At 39.4% G+C, this 20770-nt stretch overlaps 1 protein-coding gene across 1 annotated transcript in view; it reads left to right on the top strand.

Annotated features, from left to right (window-relative positions):
* TFAP2D (transcription factor AP-2 delta) overlaps nucleotides 1-20770 on the top strand; it is a 49851-nt gene that overhangs the window by 11353 nt on the left and 17728 nt on the right. Inside the window, 3 exon segments of the mRNA XM_048935397.1 lie at nucleotides 6881-7046; nucleotides 9855-9973; nucleotides 17221-17362. Of these exon segments, the coding sequence (XP_048791354.1) occupies nucleotides 6881-7046; nucleotides 9855-9973; nucleotides 17221-17362 (427 nt within the window).

The following is a 20770-nucleotide window of genomic DNA, read 5'->3' on the forward strand; positions in this document are numbered from 1 at the left end:
CTCTAGATGCTTTATGGCTTACACCAGTGTAGCTACACTTATAGAATTGTAGTCTCTACGAAGTTAGAAAAGACCTCCAAGATCATACAGTCCAACCATTCACCTACTACCAATATTTCCCCTCTAAACCATGTCCCTTAGTACAACATCTAAACTTGTTAGAGTCCTGAGTGGCTGAGAATTCAGATTATTTTGCATCTTTGCAATATTCAAAGCTGACTTCCCATTCAAGTCTCCCTTATTTATATTATCGTGTTATGCATCGTAATTCCTTGCTTCTCCCAATGTTGTCTACTTTTAAAACTCTTAATGCTCTTAGCAATCTTGAAAGTTGTAGGTGGGTAATAAGCTGGTCTTAAAAACTGCTGATCATCTCCCCAGTCCTACTGCTAGTTTGTATATATAGTATGCATACATATACATATATGTAACAAACATGTATATATACGTATATAATATGTATATGTAGTATGTATATACTTTAGTATATATGTTAAATTGTTCAGTGCATGCAGGCATCTGTGTTCCCTTAGCAGGAACACTGTAGTGAGGGGTATTATGTCAGAGCTGCTCGTGCTGCTCTACATGCTGCAAAGTTTATATGCATAAATGAAACAAAGAAATAGACAAAAACAAATAAATGGGGGGAGGGATGGGAGGAAGTCTGTATGTTTTATCCTGGCACGTGTCTATGAGTTTTAGAACCTCGAGTATTTAGCTCCCGAGCTTAATGATTGGATCATTTGAGGATAATTTGGATAACACTTACAATTGCTTATAGGCCTTTGGGAGATGAACACTGGATTAAATAATGCTGAGAAACCCCTACACAGTTAACTGCATGGTTAGGTTTGCTGCTTGCTAGGGAAAAAAGAAAAAAAAAGGCTGAGGAAAGATAGGTTTCTGTGTCTTCACTTTGTAACAGACTGTAAACCTGCTAGAATTTCAGAACTGAAGTATAGTGTAAGCTGCAGACTGTCATGAACAGCACATGAAGATATAAATAATAGACTAATAAAAGGCATATTAAAAGTGCATTATTAATATTTTATGTAAGACTAATTATTAGGCACCCATGCATGCTTATGCTTAATAACAAACAGGAGCATACTCACAAATTTATCCTGAAAAGCAAAATAAACAGTACTTCTGTGCTGTTGTCATTAGTAAATTACGATGCTTCCTTCCATTACTACGTGATATTTATGAATGAGTATCTTGGGATGGGGATCTACCACTTCTTGAATGAATATGTGTCATATGGCATCTGTTACGATTAACAGATAAGATATAATGCAGCAGAATGCAATTGTGTGTCTATAAAAAGACAGAGACCATTTTAAAAAGTTTGTATCTGAAGTGCAAAAAAATTATCCAGAAACATCAGCATCAGTCTCTCATTATCAGTCTCTCATTTGCAAGAGAAAATGATAAAGCAAACAAGAATGTGGATTTGTCAATGAGAAGCTGCATAAATACTTGACTCGATGGATGTCAGAGAGAGTTAGTTCTCAGCTGATGCCCAAGTGCATAACTGAATCAGAATTGATCTTCTCATTCTAGCAACCCTATTGTCCTGTTTAACTATGCATAGGGAAACCTACAACCAAAATGGACCAAGCAATGCCCCATCCCTGGAAGCATTCAAGGCCAGGCTGGATGTGGCTCTGGGCAGCCTGGGCTGCTGGTTGACAACCCTACACATAGCAGGGGGTTTGAAACTAGATGAGCATTGTGGTCCTTTTCAACCCAGGCTGTTCTATGATTCTGTGATTATTTTTCTTGAGTTAGCAGGATTTTAGTTATGTCGACAAGATTAGACTGTGTAGCTCTTGGGTTGGAGCATTTCTCTGTTGTTCTTGTTGCTGTCATCTCCACAACTCTTCATCAGTGTGTGCTGGCACTTTGCAGCAACTATTTGATGGGGATACAGGAATAAGGAAGGAAAACGCTCTTCCAAATACTTGCTGCAATTATCTTTTTAAATATCACTTAGCCTACCTTTTTCATTTTTTTTCATTGTACACGTAGGTAACAAAGCAAAAGCGTACTTTTCATAAAGTCCGTCAGCTACAAAAGAAAAGAAAAGGAAAGCTGATAAAAAATAGTGTAGTTTTTCCTTCTTCCTTTCTCTCGGAACATTTGAAATTAATTTAGATTCACTGTAGCCAAGGAGATTCAGTATAAAGCAGAAGCAGGCCTGGGGTCTTTCTCCACGTGTTGTTTCCTGCACAAAATGTAACTTTTCCTCTCCCATTCTTTCCCTTTCAAAATGACTGTATTGGATGAAATCAGCAAGAAGGTTGAGAATGAAGGGTAAAATTCTGTCTAGAAGAGGAAGTAACTGAAAACAGCTGGATAAAGCCCTGGAGATGATGGTGTGTGCTTGAAAATTTCCTTTCCTTCTTTCTATTTCCCATCTCTATCAGTTGTAAAATAACAGATATCATGTCTTCCTCTGAATCTTGTCTTGCCAGTGCCTTTAGACCTCTGTGGCTGTAACAGCACAGCTACCACCATCTCCAGCTGTATCTAGTGCAGAATCTTGTGGTAACACATGATGTGCGACCAATATTCACTTTGGGCATATAATCACCGAAGGAATAAACAGTTGTCCTTTAAAGAGTCTTTTTACCATTCAAAGGCTCATTTCACATCACACCTACAGCAGGAAATTGTCGAGGTGACCTACTAGACAGTTTTACCAGCTCCAGTATTCTTCCTCCTTGCTTTGTATCAGGATCATTTGTGTGGGCAAACTCAGGAAGCAATGGACAGTTTTCCGCTGTTTATGTACACAGGCACATTTGTTTGTCTTGATTATGTGTGGGTTGTTCTTCTATGAATTCACAAGTTCCTGTGTATCTTAGCACCATAAGATAGCCTGTAAAGACCTCTAAAGAAATTAAAATCTACCAAGAGAAGTAGGGATCTCCGGGTTGAAATGTTTGCTTCCCAGTAGAAGTACATTATTTAAATTTTATTTTTGAGGACATCTGTTTCTTTAGCTACTCTCAGCATTGCAGATCTCCAACACCGAGTTGTCACAAGACCATCTGAGTGATTGAGCAAGGACTGATCAACAGCACCCACAGCAGCATTTTTGTGTTGATGGGAAGGGAAAGTTTGTTGTTGTCAGTGATGTTCAGTGCAACATAAACGTACCTCTTCCTCCCCTCACTAAGCTGTACTTGCTTAGAATATCATTCCTCCATTCTAACATATGATCAGAGTGTGGAGGAAGGAAAAGTCTACATGGTATGTGTTTGAAAGGAACAGCCCTTCATAGAATCATAGAATCATTGAATGGTCTGGGTTGAAAAGGACCTCAAAGATCATCTAGTTTCTACCCCCCAGCTGTGGGCAGGGTCACCAAACACTAACCCAGGCTGCCCAGAGTTCTGTCCTGCAGAAAATTTCCATTGCTCAGGAAACGAGCTCAGACCATTGCAAAAAAGTTTGGCAGTTTCCATGAGAGAGGATAGCATATTTCTTTTGCTCATTGTGGTGTCTCAAAAAACTTTGCAGATGTTTCCTTTATTATGCCATTTTAATCTTAAGAGTTCTATGAAAGCTTTTGTTTCTAGAACAAGTTTCTGAAGTTTTTTCAAGAGCAGCTGCATCTCTTCCCTTAATTGAGCATCTCAGCTTTTCTTTCTTTTTCTCATTATTAAATTTTCTGTATCTACAAGGTTCTCTTTCTCTTGCATCTATCTACATGTGCTGTTGGGCTGACATCCTTATTGACATATTTTGTCCAGCTGAAGCTTCATCAGCACTGAATACACCAAGTACATTTTTACTTAGTTTAGAAATCTTTATGCCTCCTAGACTGATGGTTAATTCTTTGAAAAAGAATGACAGAGATGAGTTCCTATAATACATAGGTATTATTTTGCAGAGGTATTGGCTACTTAAATATCTTCCTGTCCCTGTTCGAGGCAGTTCATTTTTACTGTGTAACTTCGGAACTTAGAATCCAAGAATCACAGAATCACAGAATGGCCTGGGTTGAAAAGGACCACAATGACCATTAAGTTTCCACCCCCTGCTGTGTGCAGGTCACCAACCAGCAGCCCAGGCTGCCCAGAGCCACATCCAGCCTGGCCTTGAATGCCTTCAGGGATGGGGCATCCACAGCCTCCTTGGGCAAACTGTTCCAGTATTTCATCTTTGAATGGGTTACACCTGGGCTTTCTTTTCACTTGCTGGCATCTTTGCTCGCAGTCGCTCCTTTTTCTGTTTACCATCTGATATGAAGACCAGGGCTTGATCCATCTCCTCTCCATAGTGCTGCCTGTGGAAAGAGAGCCATTCCTTTAAAATCGTGCACAGTTTGCGAGCAAGACATAGCTTTGTCTGGAAAGCACCACGTCGCTCTCTGTTGTCATGTCAATGAATAATTAATATGCTGAAATAATTATATGCAACAGATTTTACCTCCTTGTAATTTACAACTTGTTCTCTGTGTTTCTGGGAAGCAAATTGCTCAGACTTGTTTTCACTTACTTTTAATCCATACTTGACTTACCTGGAATTGCTTTGTTTAAGACCATACTGCGTAATCAAAATACTCTCAAACACCACAAGCTGTAAACAACCTTCTACTAAATAATAATGAGATGTGTTCCAGTAAATTCTGGTTCGGGTAGGAGCAGCTGCAGGGTAACATGTTTTTGGATTTAAGGAACAATTATTTATCTGGCATAAATGGTGTACATACTGACTTAACCTGGCAAGAAGATAACATTAATATCACACTGATTCCATTACAGTCTTGCTCATTATAAAATTTACAGTCTTACTGAAGTAAATAAATATGTAACCATTGCTACTGTTTTCTTGGCACATACATGTAAGCGTGCAGATATATATTTGTGTATCAGTGTGGCAAGAGATGCCAAACAAACAAATCTACTCAGCGTTAACACTCCTCACAAATGTACCTGGCAGACTAGAAGTTTGAAAATGTTGATGGAAAATATTGTTAGTTTTCTGCACAGCATTGCCTCAGATAAGGGGAAAAAAAGGAAAAATCTATCAGGCATGTGGTACCAGATTTCTGTATTTGAGCATCTGAACTCATAAATTGCAACTTTCAGCTCTGCAAAACTGTGCACAAGCACCCTTGATGCTTGTATGTTTTTGCTGATGCACAATTTGTCTCCATATTCTGTCTGAGAATATCTATCCTGTGGTATAATTGGAAAAGTCATAAAATAACCTGCTGTACTGAGTCAGGATCTCACCCATCTGGGATTTATACCAAGAGATGTTCTTTTCTGGTTCTGCTGTCAGCGCAAATGTTTAAATATACCATCAAGATCTGAAATTTTTGGAGAGAAATTCTGTTTGCTTTATGCAAGCAAGGAATAGCCTGCCTTTAACAAAATTCAATCCTTGTGTTACACTCCTCTGGCTCTGCTTAAGCTAGAACTGATAAAATCATCTTGATCAGAAAAAAGGAGAAAAAGTGTTAGGATCTGGGTCTGGGTCTAAACTGAGTGATCTCTTCCCTTCCCTTCCCTTCCCTTCCCTTCCCTTCCCTTCCCTTCCCTTCCCTTCCCTTCCCTTCCCTTCCCTTCCCTTCCCTTCCCTTCCCTTCCCTTCCCTTCCCTTCCCTTCCCTTCCCTTCCCTTCCCTTCCCTTCCCTTCCCTTCCCTTCCCTTCCCTTCCCTTCCCTTCCCTTCCCTTCCATTTTAAAATTTCAGAGAATGAACTAATTTTTAAGCCTGACCAAGTGAGTTCTTACATTGCTAAGAGTTTGAGGTGTTCACAGAAAAAAAAAAAAACTGAATTATAATGGTATTTTAAAAACACTGTGACTTTTTTATAAGATGAATGAATGTGCACACAGTCATCCTGCCCTAAGAAGGTCTTTATATGCAGAGGACACCTGAACTCCTTGCAGTAGTGCATTGAACTAAAAATATTTTATATCATTGTTACATGCAGCTGGTTCTTTTTTCTCATCTTTCCCACAGGGAAAGATGTGCATGCAGTGGTGAGATTTATTTCTTCCACAGATTTTTTTTTTAGTCAGGATGGAGAAGGCAGGTTAAAGAAGAGCATTTTGCACTTGGTGATAAAATATTTGCTAGTCCTTAAGATTTTTGCTTTATCCTCTTGGATCAGATCCAGAAAAAGTTTTTGTTTTTTTTTTTCTTTCACTGTCTCAGAAATCAGCTTTGACTTAAAAGATCCATTTTACCCAAGGAGCTATTGATCACATTTTTCACTGACAGATTTGGTGATCATTCAGCAGTTTTAGACCCAGTCCAAGTAATTGCCGCTTTCAAAAGGTAAACTGTTCCAGAACTAATCTGAGATAAAGTGATGGAGCTCAATAGATTTCAATCATTAACGATATTTGAGGATTTGGCCTGACTTTAGGACTATGTGAGAGTTAAAAGGCATAGAAAGCTGTTCTGTCTTCAAATTGCTGCAAGCCTATAGTGTCTTTGCATCCCTGTGATCCTAAACACCTCTATAAGAGTCAAAACAATTGTTTCTCGTTGGAACCAATGTTCAAATTTTTTAACCATTTGCATTTTTTTAATCACGAGTGACACCCAAATCTTTTTGAATCATATGTTTTTTCCATACCAGACATGCATACCAGTCTTTCAACGACATTTTGTAATTTTTATCGAGCATGAAATCTGATGAAGTAGCCATAATAGCCTATTTTGTATGCAAAACTTAAAGAGATCCAATAGTTTGCTTTTTCTGCACTGAAATAGGTAATCATTCATCTTTCCCAAAGCAAATGATGCAATATTGAAAACAACAGCACACTATGTCATTGATTCGCAGACTGAATCCGTCAAAACAGGGAATTTGAAGATTTCCTCACTCTAACAGTTCATTTGCACTACAGGTGGTACCTGCGTTGTTAACCCCACCGACCTGTTCTGCTCTGTACCTGGTCGCTTGTCGCTACTCAGCTCCACTTCAAAGTACAAAGTAACCATTGCAGAGGTGAAGAGACGCCTTTCACCGCCAGAATGCCTCAACGCTTCCCTCTTAGGAGGTATTTTGAGAAGGTAAGGTGAAGGCAAGAATAACAATTACTAGGCATTGCAGTCATTTCTGTGATTTCGTTTTCCTCAAGTAAATGTTGCTCTCTCAACTTCCTTGGGTAGGTGGTCACAGTTTGGGAAAGCAGAAGGAGACTGATTAGGAAGGAAGACAATTTCTGGGGAAAATTTCAGTGAAAATAAGGAAAAATTCAGATTGCTTTTGTTTTATTTACAGAAAGCTTACATTTTCATTGTATTTTACTCTCTTAGTTCAGTTACCCATCAGAGATAGACAGGCATTGTTTGCTTTATTATAAAATGGAAAAAAAAGTTGTGCACGCAGAAAATCTCACCCGCATTGTAAATCTGACTTCTTTGAGAAGCTATTTCAAAGTAAATTGTTTTACCAAGTATAAAACAGCAATAACTACACACAAAAAAATCCCTAAGTCGTGGAGATTTAGGGATGCATCATTCTTACATTCACTTTCTCTTGCCTTTTGAGCATGGAAAGGCTAAAGTTAGCAGAAGATACAGTTTTCGTTTTCTTCTCATTGTAAGATGATGAAGGAGAAGCAAGTAATTAGGTGCAGTTTTGCCTCTGACCATCCACTGACCAGAGTAGACACTTGCATAGAGTAGCAACAAAAAGGAAGAAAGAGACAGACTGCCTCACATTACAAGTGGAAAACAAGGAGACAGCTGTATTTCAGCCAGGCACGTGACAGTTGCAATGTCCCTGAGGCATCAACTTAGACGGCATAAGCTACTTAAATGCTCTTTGATCAAAACTAGCTGGAAAGTTATTGGCTATTTCACTGCTGTCACTGAAGGCCACATTGATCCTTGTACTCATACTGAAAGTCATTTTATCCAACCTGCTATATTCTAAAATACATAGCAGTCTAATAGCTGTCTCAAGCCATCTTGCAGACTAAGGACCAAAATCAACATCTATAAAAATTTTCCTCTGCTATTTACTTCACCCTGAAGATGCTGTCAGCTAAGAGTCACAGAAATATTCACTTTAAATACTCGCACCATTGACTTCATCAATAGTATTGCAAGCTGTTGAGGATACAAGGGCACGAGGCTGAGCATGGTGACGGCTGTTTTGTTAAAATGCTAGAATGATGCCCATTAGTTTTTGACCCAGACCAATTATCACTCTTCCAAATTACCCTGGGGTGTGATTGTCAATTTAGTCAGGGGCTGCTACAAGCTCATGGTTTGGATACAGCAATTCTGTTTCACAGGGCAAAGAGTGTAAAGTATGGATATGATCAGGTGCTGCAGAACAGACTCAATCACTGCATAGCTGACAAGTGCAGAGGTAGTGATAACAAATACAGTTCATTATTTGTACAAGACATGGTAGGGTTAGTTTTATGTTTTATTAGTAATCACTATCAAACTATCTCTCCAGCAAGCTGCACCCAGGTCACACTTTCTGACATATTACATATCCAAAATTGTGGTATCTCTTAGTGGGTAAAAGCAACCATGAAAACTGGTTCAAATTTTTCCAAATTTGAATTTATCTGAAGGAACTTGATGATAAATCTCAAAACATCTCGGCAGACACTCTTCTTAGAATCACAGACTCACAAAATCATAGACTCACAGACTCACAGAAAGATAGAATTGTAGAATTATTAAGGTTGGAAAAGACCTTTAAGTTCATCTATCTCAGGCATCCACCTATCATCAATATTGACCACTATACCATGTTTCCTAGTACCACATTTATACGTTTCTTGAACACCTTCACCAACATCCTGGAGAGCTCGTTCCAGTGCATTATCACTCTTTTGGAAAAGAAGATTTTCCTAATATCCACCTTCCCTGGTGCAACTTGATTATATTCCCCCTAATTCTATCTTAACAGATTGGATTATTCTAAGCTAGGGTCACAGTCTCATTCTGTGATAATTAAACTTTTGTGGGTAAAAGTGAAGGCATAACTGTAGTGCTATATATTATCTAATGACCAGATCATTCATTTGGAATAGGGAAGATCAAGGTTCCAGTCACTTCGTTATTCAATATATTAGCACTTTAACATTAGTTGTGCACTTCCAGCCGGCTGCTAAAAGGCAGAGGTTCAGTTTTCCTCAGGCTTGAACAAGAAATTGAACCTAAGTCTGATGCATAAGTGGATGAGCTTGAAATGCTTCTCAGGCACTGCAGAAAAACAGGTATGGGATGCACCAGCAACCATTCTATGACAACAAAGTGATGTAAGCATCTGGGATAGGGGTACAGTTAGCCAAAAATGACTGGGATTTTAGCCTTAACATTTTCTATTGTCTCATCCCTATTCTTAATAAGTGCTGGCCTTCATAGACTACATTCTTTAGCACTCAGATCTCTATATCAGTCATATAGGGATAGCTAAAGCTGGGTTCCACATTGACTTCTGTATTTGAGTAGATGTCTGGCTTCTTTTATTTAGCCAGGTAGAAGAAATAGGCAAAGATTCCTGATCCCAGACTTCTGTGGCTAGGTCAGGTATAACCGACAATGCTGTCAATATTTGTATTCAGTCTTTGCAATCCCAGGTACAGTGCCCAAATCAGGGCCATGGGTCCCACTAGGTTGAAAGCTGTTTGAAGATCTGATGCCCCTGTGACAGGCATTAAAATACTTAACTTTTAAAAGATAAACCTGAAAAACTCACACAGTGTGAGTACGTAGTGAACAACACAACTCTGACAGATTTCCCATCAATGTAATCAGAGCTAGCATTACTACACACATTTACCAATAAGGTGCATACCATTTGTAGGTGAAGAAAGAACACAGTAAATATGAGTTTCTCTCTCCTGACAGAGCAAAATCTAAGAACGGAGGACGTTGCTTGAGAGAAAAATTAGACAGACTGGGACTGAATTTACCTGCAGGAAGAAGAAAAGCAGCAAATGTCACACTCTTGACTTCCTTGGTAGAAGGTAGAGTTTATGATTCTGCGATATAGTATAACTGTAATTTAAATGACTTGTATTAAAACATGTTTTATCCACTGTGTCAAATATCATAATCTGTATTCTGTACAAAGAGGAGAACTGACTTGCCCAAAGCCACAGACAGAACCAGAGGCAACATGGAAGTTTGCTCTGAGATGTCTTGGCTCCCAGCAATTTGTTTGGTCATGAAGTTTCCTCAGCATTGATCTGCGCTTTTTGTACTGGGATCTGACTTACTAATCGATGATCCAAGTGCTCATGTGAGAGAGATGAATGTCTTATACCAGCTCTGCAAGTAGGTTTGTTTATCCTTGTTGTGAATTTCCTGGAGCTGATTCAAAGACGTGATATTTTTACTCCCATAAGAAGCATATTATTCAGACAACCCTTTTCCTCCCATACACAAATGAACAAAATCTTTTTTTTTCTTTTTTCTTTCTTTTTGTTTTTTTTTTTTTTCCCCCAGATAAATTATAGACAGACCCAGGAGATATTTTCTTGGCTTTTATTTGTTGTTTAAATACCATTCACCAAATACTGACGGGGTCTTCAAACATTCAGCTGGGAGAGGCAGGTTCAAACCCCTCAGGCAAAGGGAGGAAACTCTCCCCGAATCTCTTCTATTCCGGGTGAATCCACTAAATACTCAGTTTGTTGTCTGGCTGCAAGGAGCAGCTCTGGGAATTTCAGATCCCTCTTCCTTGATGTGGAGAGCACTCAGCTCATCCTAAAGGTCACCACCTTCCAGGATTATAACCTGAAAAGTCCATACAGATCTAGGCAAGTAGAATGAGGTCTCAGCATGTATTACCACAGAATCACAGAACTTCTGAGAGGCTGAGACTGCAAGGGACCTCTGGTGATCTTCCAATTCAACCCTTCTGCTCAAAGCAGTGTCAAACTGGGAAGGTTGCTTAGGACCTTGTCTAGGCAAGATTTTGAATATCTGCAAGAATGGAGACTCCACAAGACAGAAAAAAATACTGAATCCACATCCAGGGAGATTTTTTTCAGAATCTAAGAGAAGATCTGAGATCTCCATGGGCCACTGAGCACATAAAAAAAACAGAAAGGTTGTTCAGAAATATAGATATATTGATATTACACTTTTCTGTAATAAAGACATAATTAAGCTGCAGTCTTATGAAAGATACCAGTATAGGAGAGTAAGAGCTGAGTCCTCAGTGACTCTTGGGTCTTAGCAGGAAAGAATAAAAAGAGTTATGTGGCCAGTTACTCATTCATTAGAAGAAGTGGAGAGGGAGGAAATCTTTCAATTGCTGGCCAGCAATTGATGGTAATGTATTTTTACTGTAAATCACAGTTAGATCCCTTTTTTCTCAGGGATGAAAATAAGTTTTCTTCCCTGCCTTTTGTTCATAGCCAATTTCAAACCTATTCTTGATTCTGAGCTATTGCTTCTGTTCTTGTACTGTTCTACTGTGAGATTCTGAGTCCTAAAGTTTTATACTGAGGAGACAGATTTCACTTTGACACTGTCCATCTTGCTTCAATATGCTAAGCATCAATGCTATCAAGTGGAATTTTTGGGAAAGATACTGCCATGTTCTAACAGAAATCAATTTGAAGCTCATTTTCTGTGCAAATAACCTTTGGTCAAAATCTGCAGTATGGTTGAATTCTATGTGGGGTAAGATATCCTCCCTCTGTCAATGCAGATGTCACTTCCAAGATGCTATAATCTGGGGCTGGATGAGGCAGAAATGGAAACACTTAAGCTCACTACAGTTTTTAGAGGTCATGAAATAAACAGCATTGGCTTCCAGTGTGTGATGTTAATGCAGAAATTGACATCATGATTTTTCAGCCTTATTGATTCCCCAGATAGCAGGTGGACAGTGTGGATTTCTCATATAGATTCAGGACTGCGTCGTTCTTGATTAGGGTAGACGGTTTTAAGATTCTTTAACTAAAACTGATTAGGTTTTCATAGTCCTCACTGTATTGCTGGCATTGATATCCCACGGGGTAAGAATGTGCTTGACCTCCTGAGTACCAAGTAGAGCTAAAAAGAGGCAAAGCTAGCTGTATGGTTACTGCATAATATTGTCCAAAGACATCTCAAAAGCCTCTGACAAAACTAAGACTCCTCTTTGTCTAAAATAAAATAAAATCGCTGTAATCTGGGGAAATCGAAGTTCATCAGAGATTTCTAGGCTGTGGTGGCCATCTGAAGATCCAGGTTTTATGAAAACTATTCCGTTTTTCATTTTGTTTTTAAATTTTCCTTTCTACAAATCTGCTTCTCTTTTGGTTCAGAATGGCTGATGGCTATTTGGTGTTGCTGCTGCACTGATCAGGTTGCACCTTTATTGTCCTTGGCAAGAAATTCTGGGCTCAAAATACAAACAGCTTAACAAACCAGATCTGTTCTTTATGTTGTCATCCAAATAGATCAGCACAATGTGTGGAAAGGAAGACTGGGAGACAGAACATAGCATTGCAGCAGTGGAATTGGGCAAAGCTTTGTGCAACCTGTATGTCGGGAATGCCCTCTAGTGCCTAAGTTAGATGAAGGGAAAGGCCATTTTTCCAACCAGCTCTTAAACAAACAGACAAATAAACATGTTAAAAATCCTACACTTTAGACAGTGCAATAAAGGCTTCTCCATTAAGCATAAACGTTGCTTAGGCTAAGCGTTACTGCTAGCTCAAGGGAGTCAAAAGTATCCCCAGTGAGAATAAGGAAGGATGTGAGAAGATGGGAGATATCCCCACCTGCTTGGACAGGTCATTCATAAGGCAGAGACAGCACAAATGTGCCTGCAGATGCAGATAAAGAAATACATGAATGGATTTTAAAACAGCAGAATTTCATACAAATGTCATAAAAAATATTTATGACAAAATCTGGAATTCTTTTCACGACAAATCTAATTGAAACACTACATTCACTCAATACAGAATTGACTATGTTTATCATCTGGGGACCAAAACTCTTGAGAAAAATAGGTCACTGTTTACTTTTTTCACCCTACCAGCAACTGCCACACTTCTCCTCCATCAGCCTTTGTTTTAATATCCTTCCACTTGTAATTCCTCCCTTCTCATCCTCCAAATTGAAAAAAAAATTGTTCACTCCACCTTCTGCTTGTCCCTCCTCCCCCTTGGGTAGCATCTCTGCTATCTGGAGGAGCTGAAGCTGAAGAGAGAACAGGAGGTTCAGATGCCAAATGTCCCTCTCCTGGGACACTTCTTCTTGCCTTCACTCTGCATAGGAGCATCTCTCAGTCTTGCCAGACCCAGGAGAGGCTCCCGCTGCTCCTTGCACCTGCCTGCAGAAGCCTGTCAAGGTACGCAGGCTGGTCCCTCTGCTGAGGCTTTCCAGAGCTGTCTCTGCCAATTAATCTTTGGTAACTGTCCTTTTCCATCATGCAAAGCTCTCTGGTCAATTGTCAAATTGCAAAATTATATGTACAAAGCTGTGGGCTGGATTTAAGTAGAAAAAGCCAGTGATCCTCAGCACCCATTCTTTGTCTCTGTGGAAGGAAAGTGATTGAGATATTGCACAGAGAAATATGATTTTAGGTTGAAACAAAGCAATTAGTTGTAACTGCCAGGAATTCTAGGGATTTCTACCTCCTTCCTGACATAAGTAATAGCAAAGCAGAGTAAAGCAAATCATGGAATCATAGAATCAGAGAATCAGAGAATGGCCTGGGTTGAAAAGGACGACAATGCTCATCCAGTTCCAACCCCTGGTATGTGCAGGATTGCCAACCAGCAGACCAGGCTGCCCAGAGCCACATCCAGCCTGGCCTTGAATGCCTGCAGGGATGCTTCCAAATCTAAGGTGAAAGCAGAGAAATCGCTCCGTTCATGTTCCCAGCATTTCCACTTTCTCCACTATAGTGAATATTTATCAAAATTTTGATGTAGAAATGGAAAGAATGCATTCCACATTTTGTGCAAACCACTTTCCACAGACTTATTTTTTTACTGTGGTTTAATGCAAGAGACTTCCATTCACTGAGATTAAACACGCACATTTATGAACAGAAGTACATCACAACCCACTTCTAACCCACTTCTAAATACCCTGTTATTTAGTTCAAGTTCAAAAATGACATATTGCCTCGACTGTGAAGTATGATAAATCATGTTCAGTACAGTGTTTCCATGTCTGGATTTGTAGTTTTATCTGGAATTTTACATTGTAATTTAGAATGCTGATTCCATGTGTCGCATGGAAGTACGTGCTTATATGTGAAGTTAAATAGTGTTATAATTTACATTCATAATCTACATCAGTTTTCCCTTTCCACTAAGAAAAATAATATTTAAAAATCTTTAAACTATTTGCGGACTTATTTTGTTCACACAGTCACTTCTGCAGCCAAATTTTTTTTCCTACCTATGTGCATCGCTGATGCATAAATCCTTTGCAGTTCCTTTTTGCTCTTGATTGTTTCTCTTTACATGCTACAGCAGCCAAGTCACAGTCACAGTCTCAGCTACCGACAGAAAGGGCAAGTCCTATAATTTTATATAATTTTCTAATATTATCTAATCACTTATGTATTTTCAACTCTAGTAAATTACATACACCATCTCTGGAAGAATTTGTCTTAATGGCAGGTCATGTTTTCTTTTCCTTCTTTTTTGACGTTATGTGAAAACATTCAAATTTCAGTTGGTTTATTGCTGAACATGTTAAATAAATGCTGACATTTTATCACATAAAATTTGGTTTTCTTGAAGAAAGCAAGTTTTTCTTTCCAATGGCTTTGCTGACTACATTCTATGTGTCATTAGTTGAGTCTGACTTGTATCAAAATAGAGCTGTCTGGAGAATGGCAATTCCACCTGATGACAGCTTCAAAGGGTTTGATTTTTGTCTTCTTTCTACACTGACATGAAAACAAACCTGTCAAGTGTTTTAATGGAGTTTTGCTGAAAAGCAAAATCCGATTTTGCACTTAATTGTGCTTCTGCTGTTGATTTAGTCCTTAAGCATTAATTTAAGGGACAGAAACGGAGTAATAAAACAGAAATTTTGATGCCCTTCAATAAAAGTTTAGAAGTTACGGCTGAAATTTTTACCCTTTCTCACTTATGGTGAACTGAAGGATGAATGTCTTAGAAACAAGTCAGGTTGGATTATATGCCACTTCATTCTGACTCACTGTTAAAATCCATCTTATTTTCACTGAAAATTGTTTGGCTTCAGAAAAGTTTCCAGAATATGTAAGCCAAGTAGAAACCATTTGTCTTTCCAACCCAGAGTTGGTTGCTAACTTCTTATTCTTCTCAGAGATACTGAAAATCTATAACTATGAGTTATTTTCAACTTTTGCATATAAAATCCTTTACATCTGAGAAGGTAGTTGTTGACTGGTGTCAGCAAACAAGTTGCCTGAAGTATTACATGTATCGATATCCAAGTCCAATTAAGTCAAATATACACATAATCAAGTATTTCCTTATGAAAACAATATTTATATTTTTTTGGTAAAGCTCCTATAAAATCTCCAAAGATAGAATGGAACATCATAAACCTTAAAAAGGTGGAGAATAGTGATCATTGCCTGTGGTCCATTACACCTTGTGCTGCCTGCAACACAAAACCACTTCTCCCATCAAATTTTCCATCTTCCGTGACTTTGTGTGGTCAGTACAGAGCAAACTTAGTTTTGCTGAGGAGAGGACTTGTCTCCCCTCATCATCTCTATTGGAATATCTTCTCATGTCCCATTTTAGTCAGTGGGGAGAAATCAGTATTTTGTGGTGATTAACAAACGAACTAAAATAAGTTAATAATACTGAATTAAATTGCTTAGAAAAGTTGTGTCTCCATGGTTGGAAATATTCAAGCCTAGGCAGGAAAAGGCCCTGAATAACCTTATCTAAAGCCTTGCTTTCAACAGGAGATCTCCATAATTGCCAGCTAACCTTGTCTTTTCAATAAATTAAATGATTCATTTGCCTTCTACTTTGATGCAGGGTATGTTCTTCAAGTGCTAGTTTCTACCTATTGACTGTAGAGTTTTAGCTAAGACACCAATATTCTCTTTTAGTTTCATTAATCTCACTGCAAGTATTCTCAAAAGAAGTTGTGGCAGGTCTTGCATCCCTCCTAATTGCCCATCTGAGGCATCAGCATGACCTCCTAAGGGCCAGGGTCCAATGTCACCATTCATGATGGCACTCAAGTACACACCCCTGAAAACAAATGGATCAGAAAAAGCCCTAACCCCAAAGTTATTCTGGAGCACAACCCTGTTAGTCATTTATACAGATGTGCTTCAACACAATTCTGGTAGCTGACCTGTTTCTACCTTCTACTTTGAGACAAGAGCAAGCGTGATCTCAAAGTACCTATTTCCCACCAGGAAAAGACTAACTTAGGCACAGATGTTCACACGTCAGTCAGCTGTGTTTGATCAGCTAAACCTCATGCCAGGGTTGTCAGAGTCCCAGCATGCAGATCACGGAGCATTTGGTAAATCATAAAATCTATTTTTGGGTTCTCTGACTTAGTAGAGTGGGACAGATGCTTCCAGAGGCATTTGGCATCCAGCTTGGAGTTGAAAGTCCAGTTTTTATAGCTGATGCAGGGAGATATTCAGTGCCTACTTTGTCACAGACTTCTCATAAAGCCTAGTCAAGGTGTTTTACATCTACCAACAAAATATCAGTTGTGATCTTCATTGTCTTCCCTTTTTATTTTGTCTGGTCTATTTTCTGGAAACGGGATTGTTACTTCTGTTGTACTCCATTGTGGGGCATATGCACTGTGCCTGCTGGTTTAACTCCAAGAAAATATGCTGAAATGGATACTATTTCCACAGATCTACCTTGGGGTAGAAGGCTATTCTTTGTTCAGAAGTAGAAAAGTGAAGTGTCGGGGTTGAATCCTGGCTCTTCCGAAAGTTTTATTCTCACTCCTCGCCAATTTTCACACCTTAAATATTGATGAGATGAGTTTACAAAACTTTCACAGCTACCCAGTGTTCTATTGACAAGGGAGGCAGTCAAACCCAAGAGTCTTGACTAGTATTTTCTCATAACAGGAGCATCCTTCCTACCTTCTGCCTGTCACCATCTGATGATAAAGCACAAACAGTTGGAATGGACAGAAATCAGTAACAGAGATTGGAAACGGGTGTCTCTAAAAGTGTCTTGTTATTCATTAATTTATAATAATGGTAGAAATTGTATAAGGAAACCAAAATCCTAAAAACAGACTGACCTGTTTTGTTTACCCACAGGGGAAGCATTACATTTGGCCAGAGATTTCGGCTACACCTGTGAAACAGAATTCCCTGCCAAGGCAGTAGGAGAGCACATTGCCAGACAGCACATGGAACAGAAAGAGCAGACAGCAAGGAAAAAGATGATCCTAGCGACAAAGTAAGAAGGGGGAATAATGTCAATTAAATCTGTCTGTTGTTTTTCCATTTTGAATCTGGGGGCTGGAAGAGGGAGGAGTGGGAATAAAGATCTGAGACTGTGGCGACTGCCATCACAACTGCTCAGTGCCAGAAAAGGAGAGCAAGCTTCAGCAGAGGTGCTGTAAAATGCTTGTTTACCATGTGAAGGTTTTAGTGGCGGCATTCTCCTTGCCTGCAGTTAGGGAAATGTACATCTTCCCATACTAAAATGATGTGATTTGGGAACACAGAGAGAACGCTATCACATGGTAAGAGCTGTAGGACAGAGCCTGGCTTTGCCTCCTGCTTGTACAGCAGCAAAAACAAGGATGTGTGAGCAGGAGATCTAAGCTTCTGCTGAACTACTACTTTCTCTTACATAACTAAAGTTAGTCTGATGAGGGAGTGTTTGCAGAGGGGCAGATCCTCTTTGGTTGTAAGATTTGCCTGAAGTCAAAGGCACTGGAACAATGTATACCAGCAGGGGAGCTTTGCTAAAACCATTAAAGACACTCAGATACACCAGGCTTTACTCAAAACAAGCCACTCACCTCCCTGGAGCAGCAACATCATGTTAGGATAACATTTCATCTGGGTTAATTAGCCTTGAGGAAGGAGGAATTAGGCTTTGTGAGCCATAGGAAATTGGAATAAATAGTCTGCATGGCATAAGTTAGACCTACACTAGGTGTGTGGTATACTTGCATGGGGTGGCCTTCAGTATAGTCATACTCCTCCTGAGCTTGCTGCAGTATTACACAGGGATACAGTAGGGGAGCTGAGTCCAGAAACCAAGGTACTGTAAATCTCTTTCCCAATGTAGGAATGATTCAGGCTGAGATATATCCAACACAGAGGAATTGCCCTGCATTAGGGGTGACAGATGACCAGTCACAGGATTGTCCCTTGCATCTTAATGTCCCTATGTGTGGTCTGTCTGTGGGGAACAGAACGTATGGCTTTTGTGACTCTTGTGTCCAGAGATCTTCATCCTGAAGGTGACACAGACGTGACATGCATTGAAACCTCTCAGGCTTTTGAATGCCACAACTGCAGAGTATGATCCTCAAAGTAGAGTACCATGTGATATGGGGAAATTTACCAGCTGTGAAGTTGAGGAGACCTCTTTAATCATGTTCCTAAGTTGGTTAAAAGGAATAATAAAAGAGGAATATAATCTTACTCTTACTTACATACATTTTTTAGCGCCCAGGGGCTTTCAGAGACACAAAAACAGCTAGAGAAAAGTAGTTCCTCTCTGCAAGCTGTGTCTCTCCATTGATACATAGCCCATCAACAATCTGCACCCTATAACTTTGTAAGAGCTGGACATACCACTCTTCACCATACAAACAAGAGTTAAGAATGTAAATTGCCCTAGCTCAAGGGTTTGCCCAACGTATAGAACATCGTTCAACTTTAATGATAGAAATCATTTTCTCTCTTTTCTGGCTCTAGAGAGATATACATTTTGCTGCAGATTGCAATAATTAGAGGATGACTGTCATGTCCTTCCTCCACTGAGGGACAATACTCTGATTACTCTTTCTCATCACTCCTTATCTACTCTCTCATCCTCCTTTACTCTTGAGATAGGGAGTCATGGACATCCATTATTCCAAAACTCTATGAACTTTATGCTTGTAGGCTTATTCTGCACTAGTAAAGTAAAAAAGGTCTTTTTTTTTTTTTTTTTTTTCTCTTTTAATTAGTACGAGCAAACTGATCAGTGCTCTGTCGGCAATCGAAGGCCAGGACAGAACCTGCTATAGTCAGAGCACTTGCTAATAGGGACCGATGGGTCAATGTGTGAGCTACTACTGCCCTCTCCTGTCTGGAAGGGGAACAGAGCTGCACAGACCAGCCCCCGATAGTGCAGGACACACAGTTCCATGACTTCCTATTACTAGCTTGGCATTTCCCAGCCATATTTCCACGTTTCTGATAGCAAGTAGTCTTGTTATTTGACATAAGTGTATATTATTCAACCTACGTACATAAGATCTAGGCTTTTAATATCATTAAATCCATTATCACTGCCTCATGCTTGCAAGTGAAGGTACTTGAAAATGGAGTCAATTGTTCTTCCTTTAACAAAAATGAAAATGGAATTACAAGGAGGTAAAATCATTCAAAATAAATTTTGCCTATGAAAATAAATTGAGTGCCACTTTCCGTATGTGTTGCCACAGTCTCAATTGAGACAGAGCCATAAAAGCATTCCTTTGGCAGAACTGGCTAGATCTTCTACATTTGGATTTTTAAGGAAAAATAAGGGGAAATAACAAAATTATTTCTGCAATTCCTGGTATATAGGTGGAATTCTGTGCTGGATTCAGGCATTCAACTTTGGAGATTTGGGTTAGCTTGCCCAAGCACTGGTACCTACAATCATTTGAGATGAACTGCTAATCCAGCTTAGTAACAAGCAGCTGCTCCAAAAAGTTCATAGGCACCTTTTCATTACTGTATTGCATTTTCTATTTCTTATGGATGTCTTAAATACTACATATCCATATGCGAGCATCTAAATAGAGCCCTTGATGACTGCAATGTAGAAGTCCCCATTGTCTGGTAGAAGCTCTATGTGTTATCAAGAGCATCTATATCTTGCAATCATGCAGCCCGTCCATCCTGAGCAGATGCATCTCTTCCATGTACAAAACTGTGATCCATGTTCTAATAAAGACTACAGATTGCTTCTTTGGACACCAATAGCCCTCCTTAACCCAGGCAGGGCACCAAACCTGAAGTAACTCAGTTCACCAACCCATTCATTTCTACCTGATCTGAGGCTATATTGATAGTAGTACAATGAATGAGATCAGGAATATCTTCTGCTATGGAACAGACCATTTTTAGTGGCCTGTTCTTCCACAGAACAGCCACTTTAATGGCTCTGTCCATCCTGCTAAACTACTTGACCTTCTAAAACTACCCCTCAAAAATGATTCTTCACATTTGCTCACCAGGATCTGCTTAGGACAGTGCTACTTGATGCAACAAGGTATTGCTGTGGCCTATTCTAACAACCTGATGGTCTAGACAATGAAAACTCAGAGCCCTAGCTGACAATTATCGTGAGAAGAAGAGATGGACGCTGTAGCCAATATGCAGCACAGAACACAAGTGACAGCAAAGGCAGAATGAAGCGCTCTGACTAGGAACTGAAAGGATAAGCTTGTTAGGGACAGAATCATGAGCTAGATGAGCTCTTGGTCTGACCCAGCACAGATTTTTTTTGCCTTTTTCTGATCATATACCAGACCATCCAATCTATCACAAATCATTAGTTGCCTCCCTTGCAGAAGTGTCCAGGATTCTCTACCTTGTTTTTTTATTTTATTTTATTTTTTTAGCTGAGAATCTTGACACAGCTAATCTCTAA

This window comes from Lagopus muta, chromosome 2, assembly GCF_023343835.1.
Source record: "Lagopus muta isolate bLagMut1 chromosome 2, bLagMut1 primary, whole genome shotgun sequence".
In the NCBI taxonomy this organism is placed as follows: Eukaryota; Metazoa; Chordata; class Aves; order Galliformes; family Phasianidae; genus Lagopus; species Lagopus muta.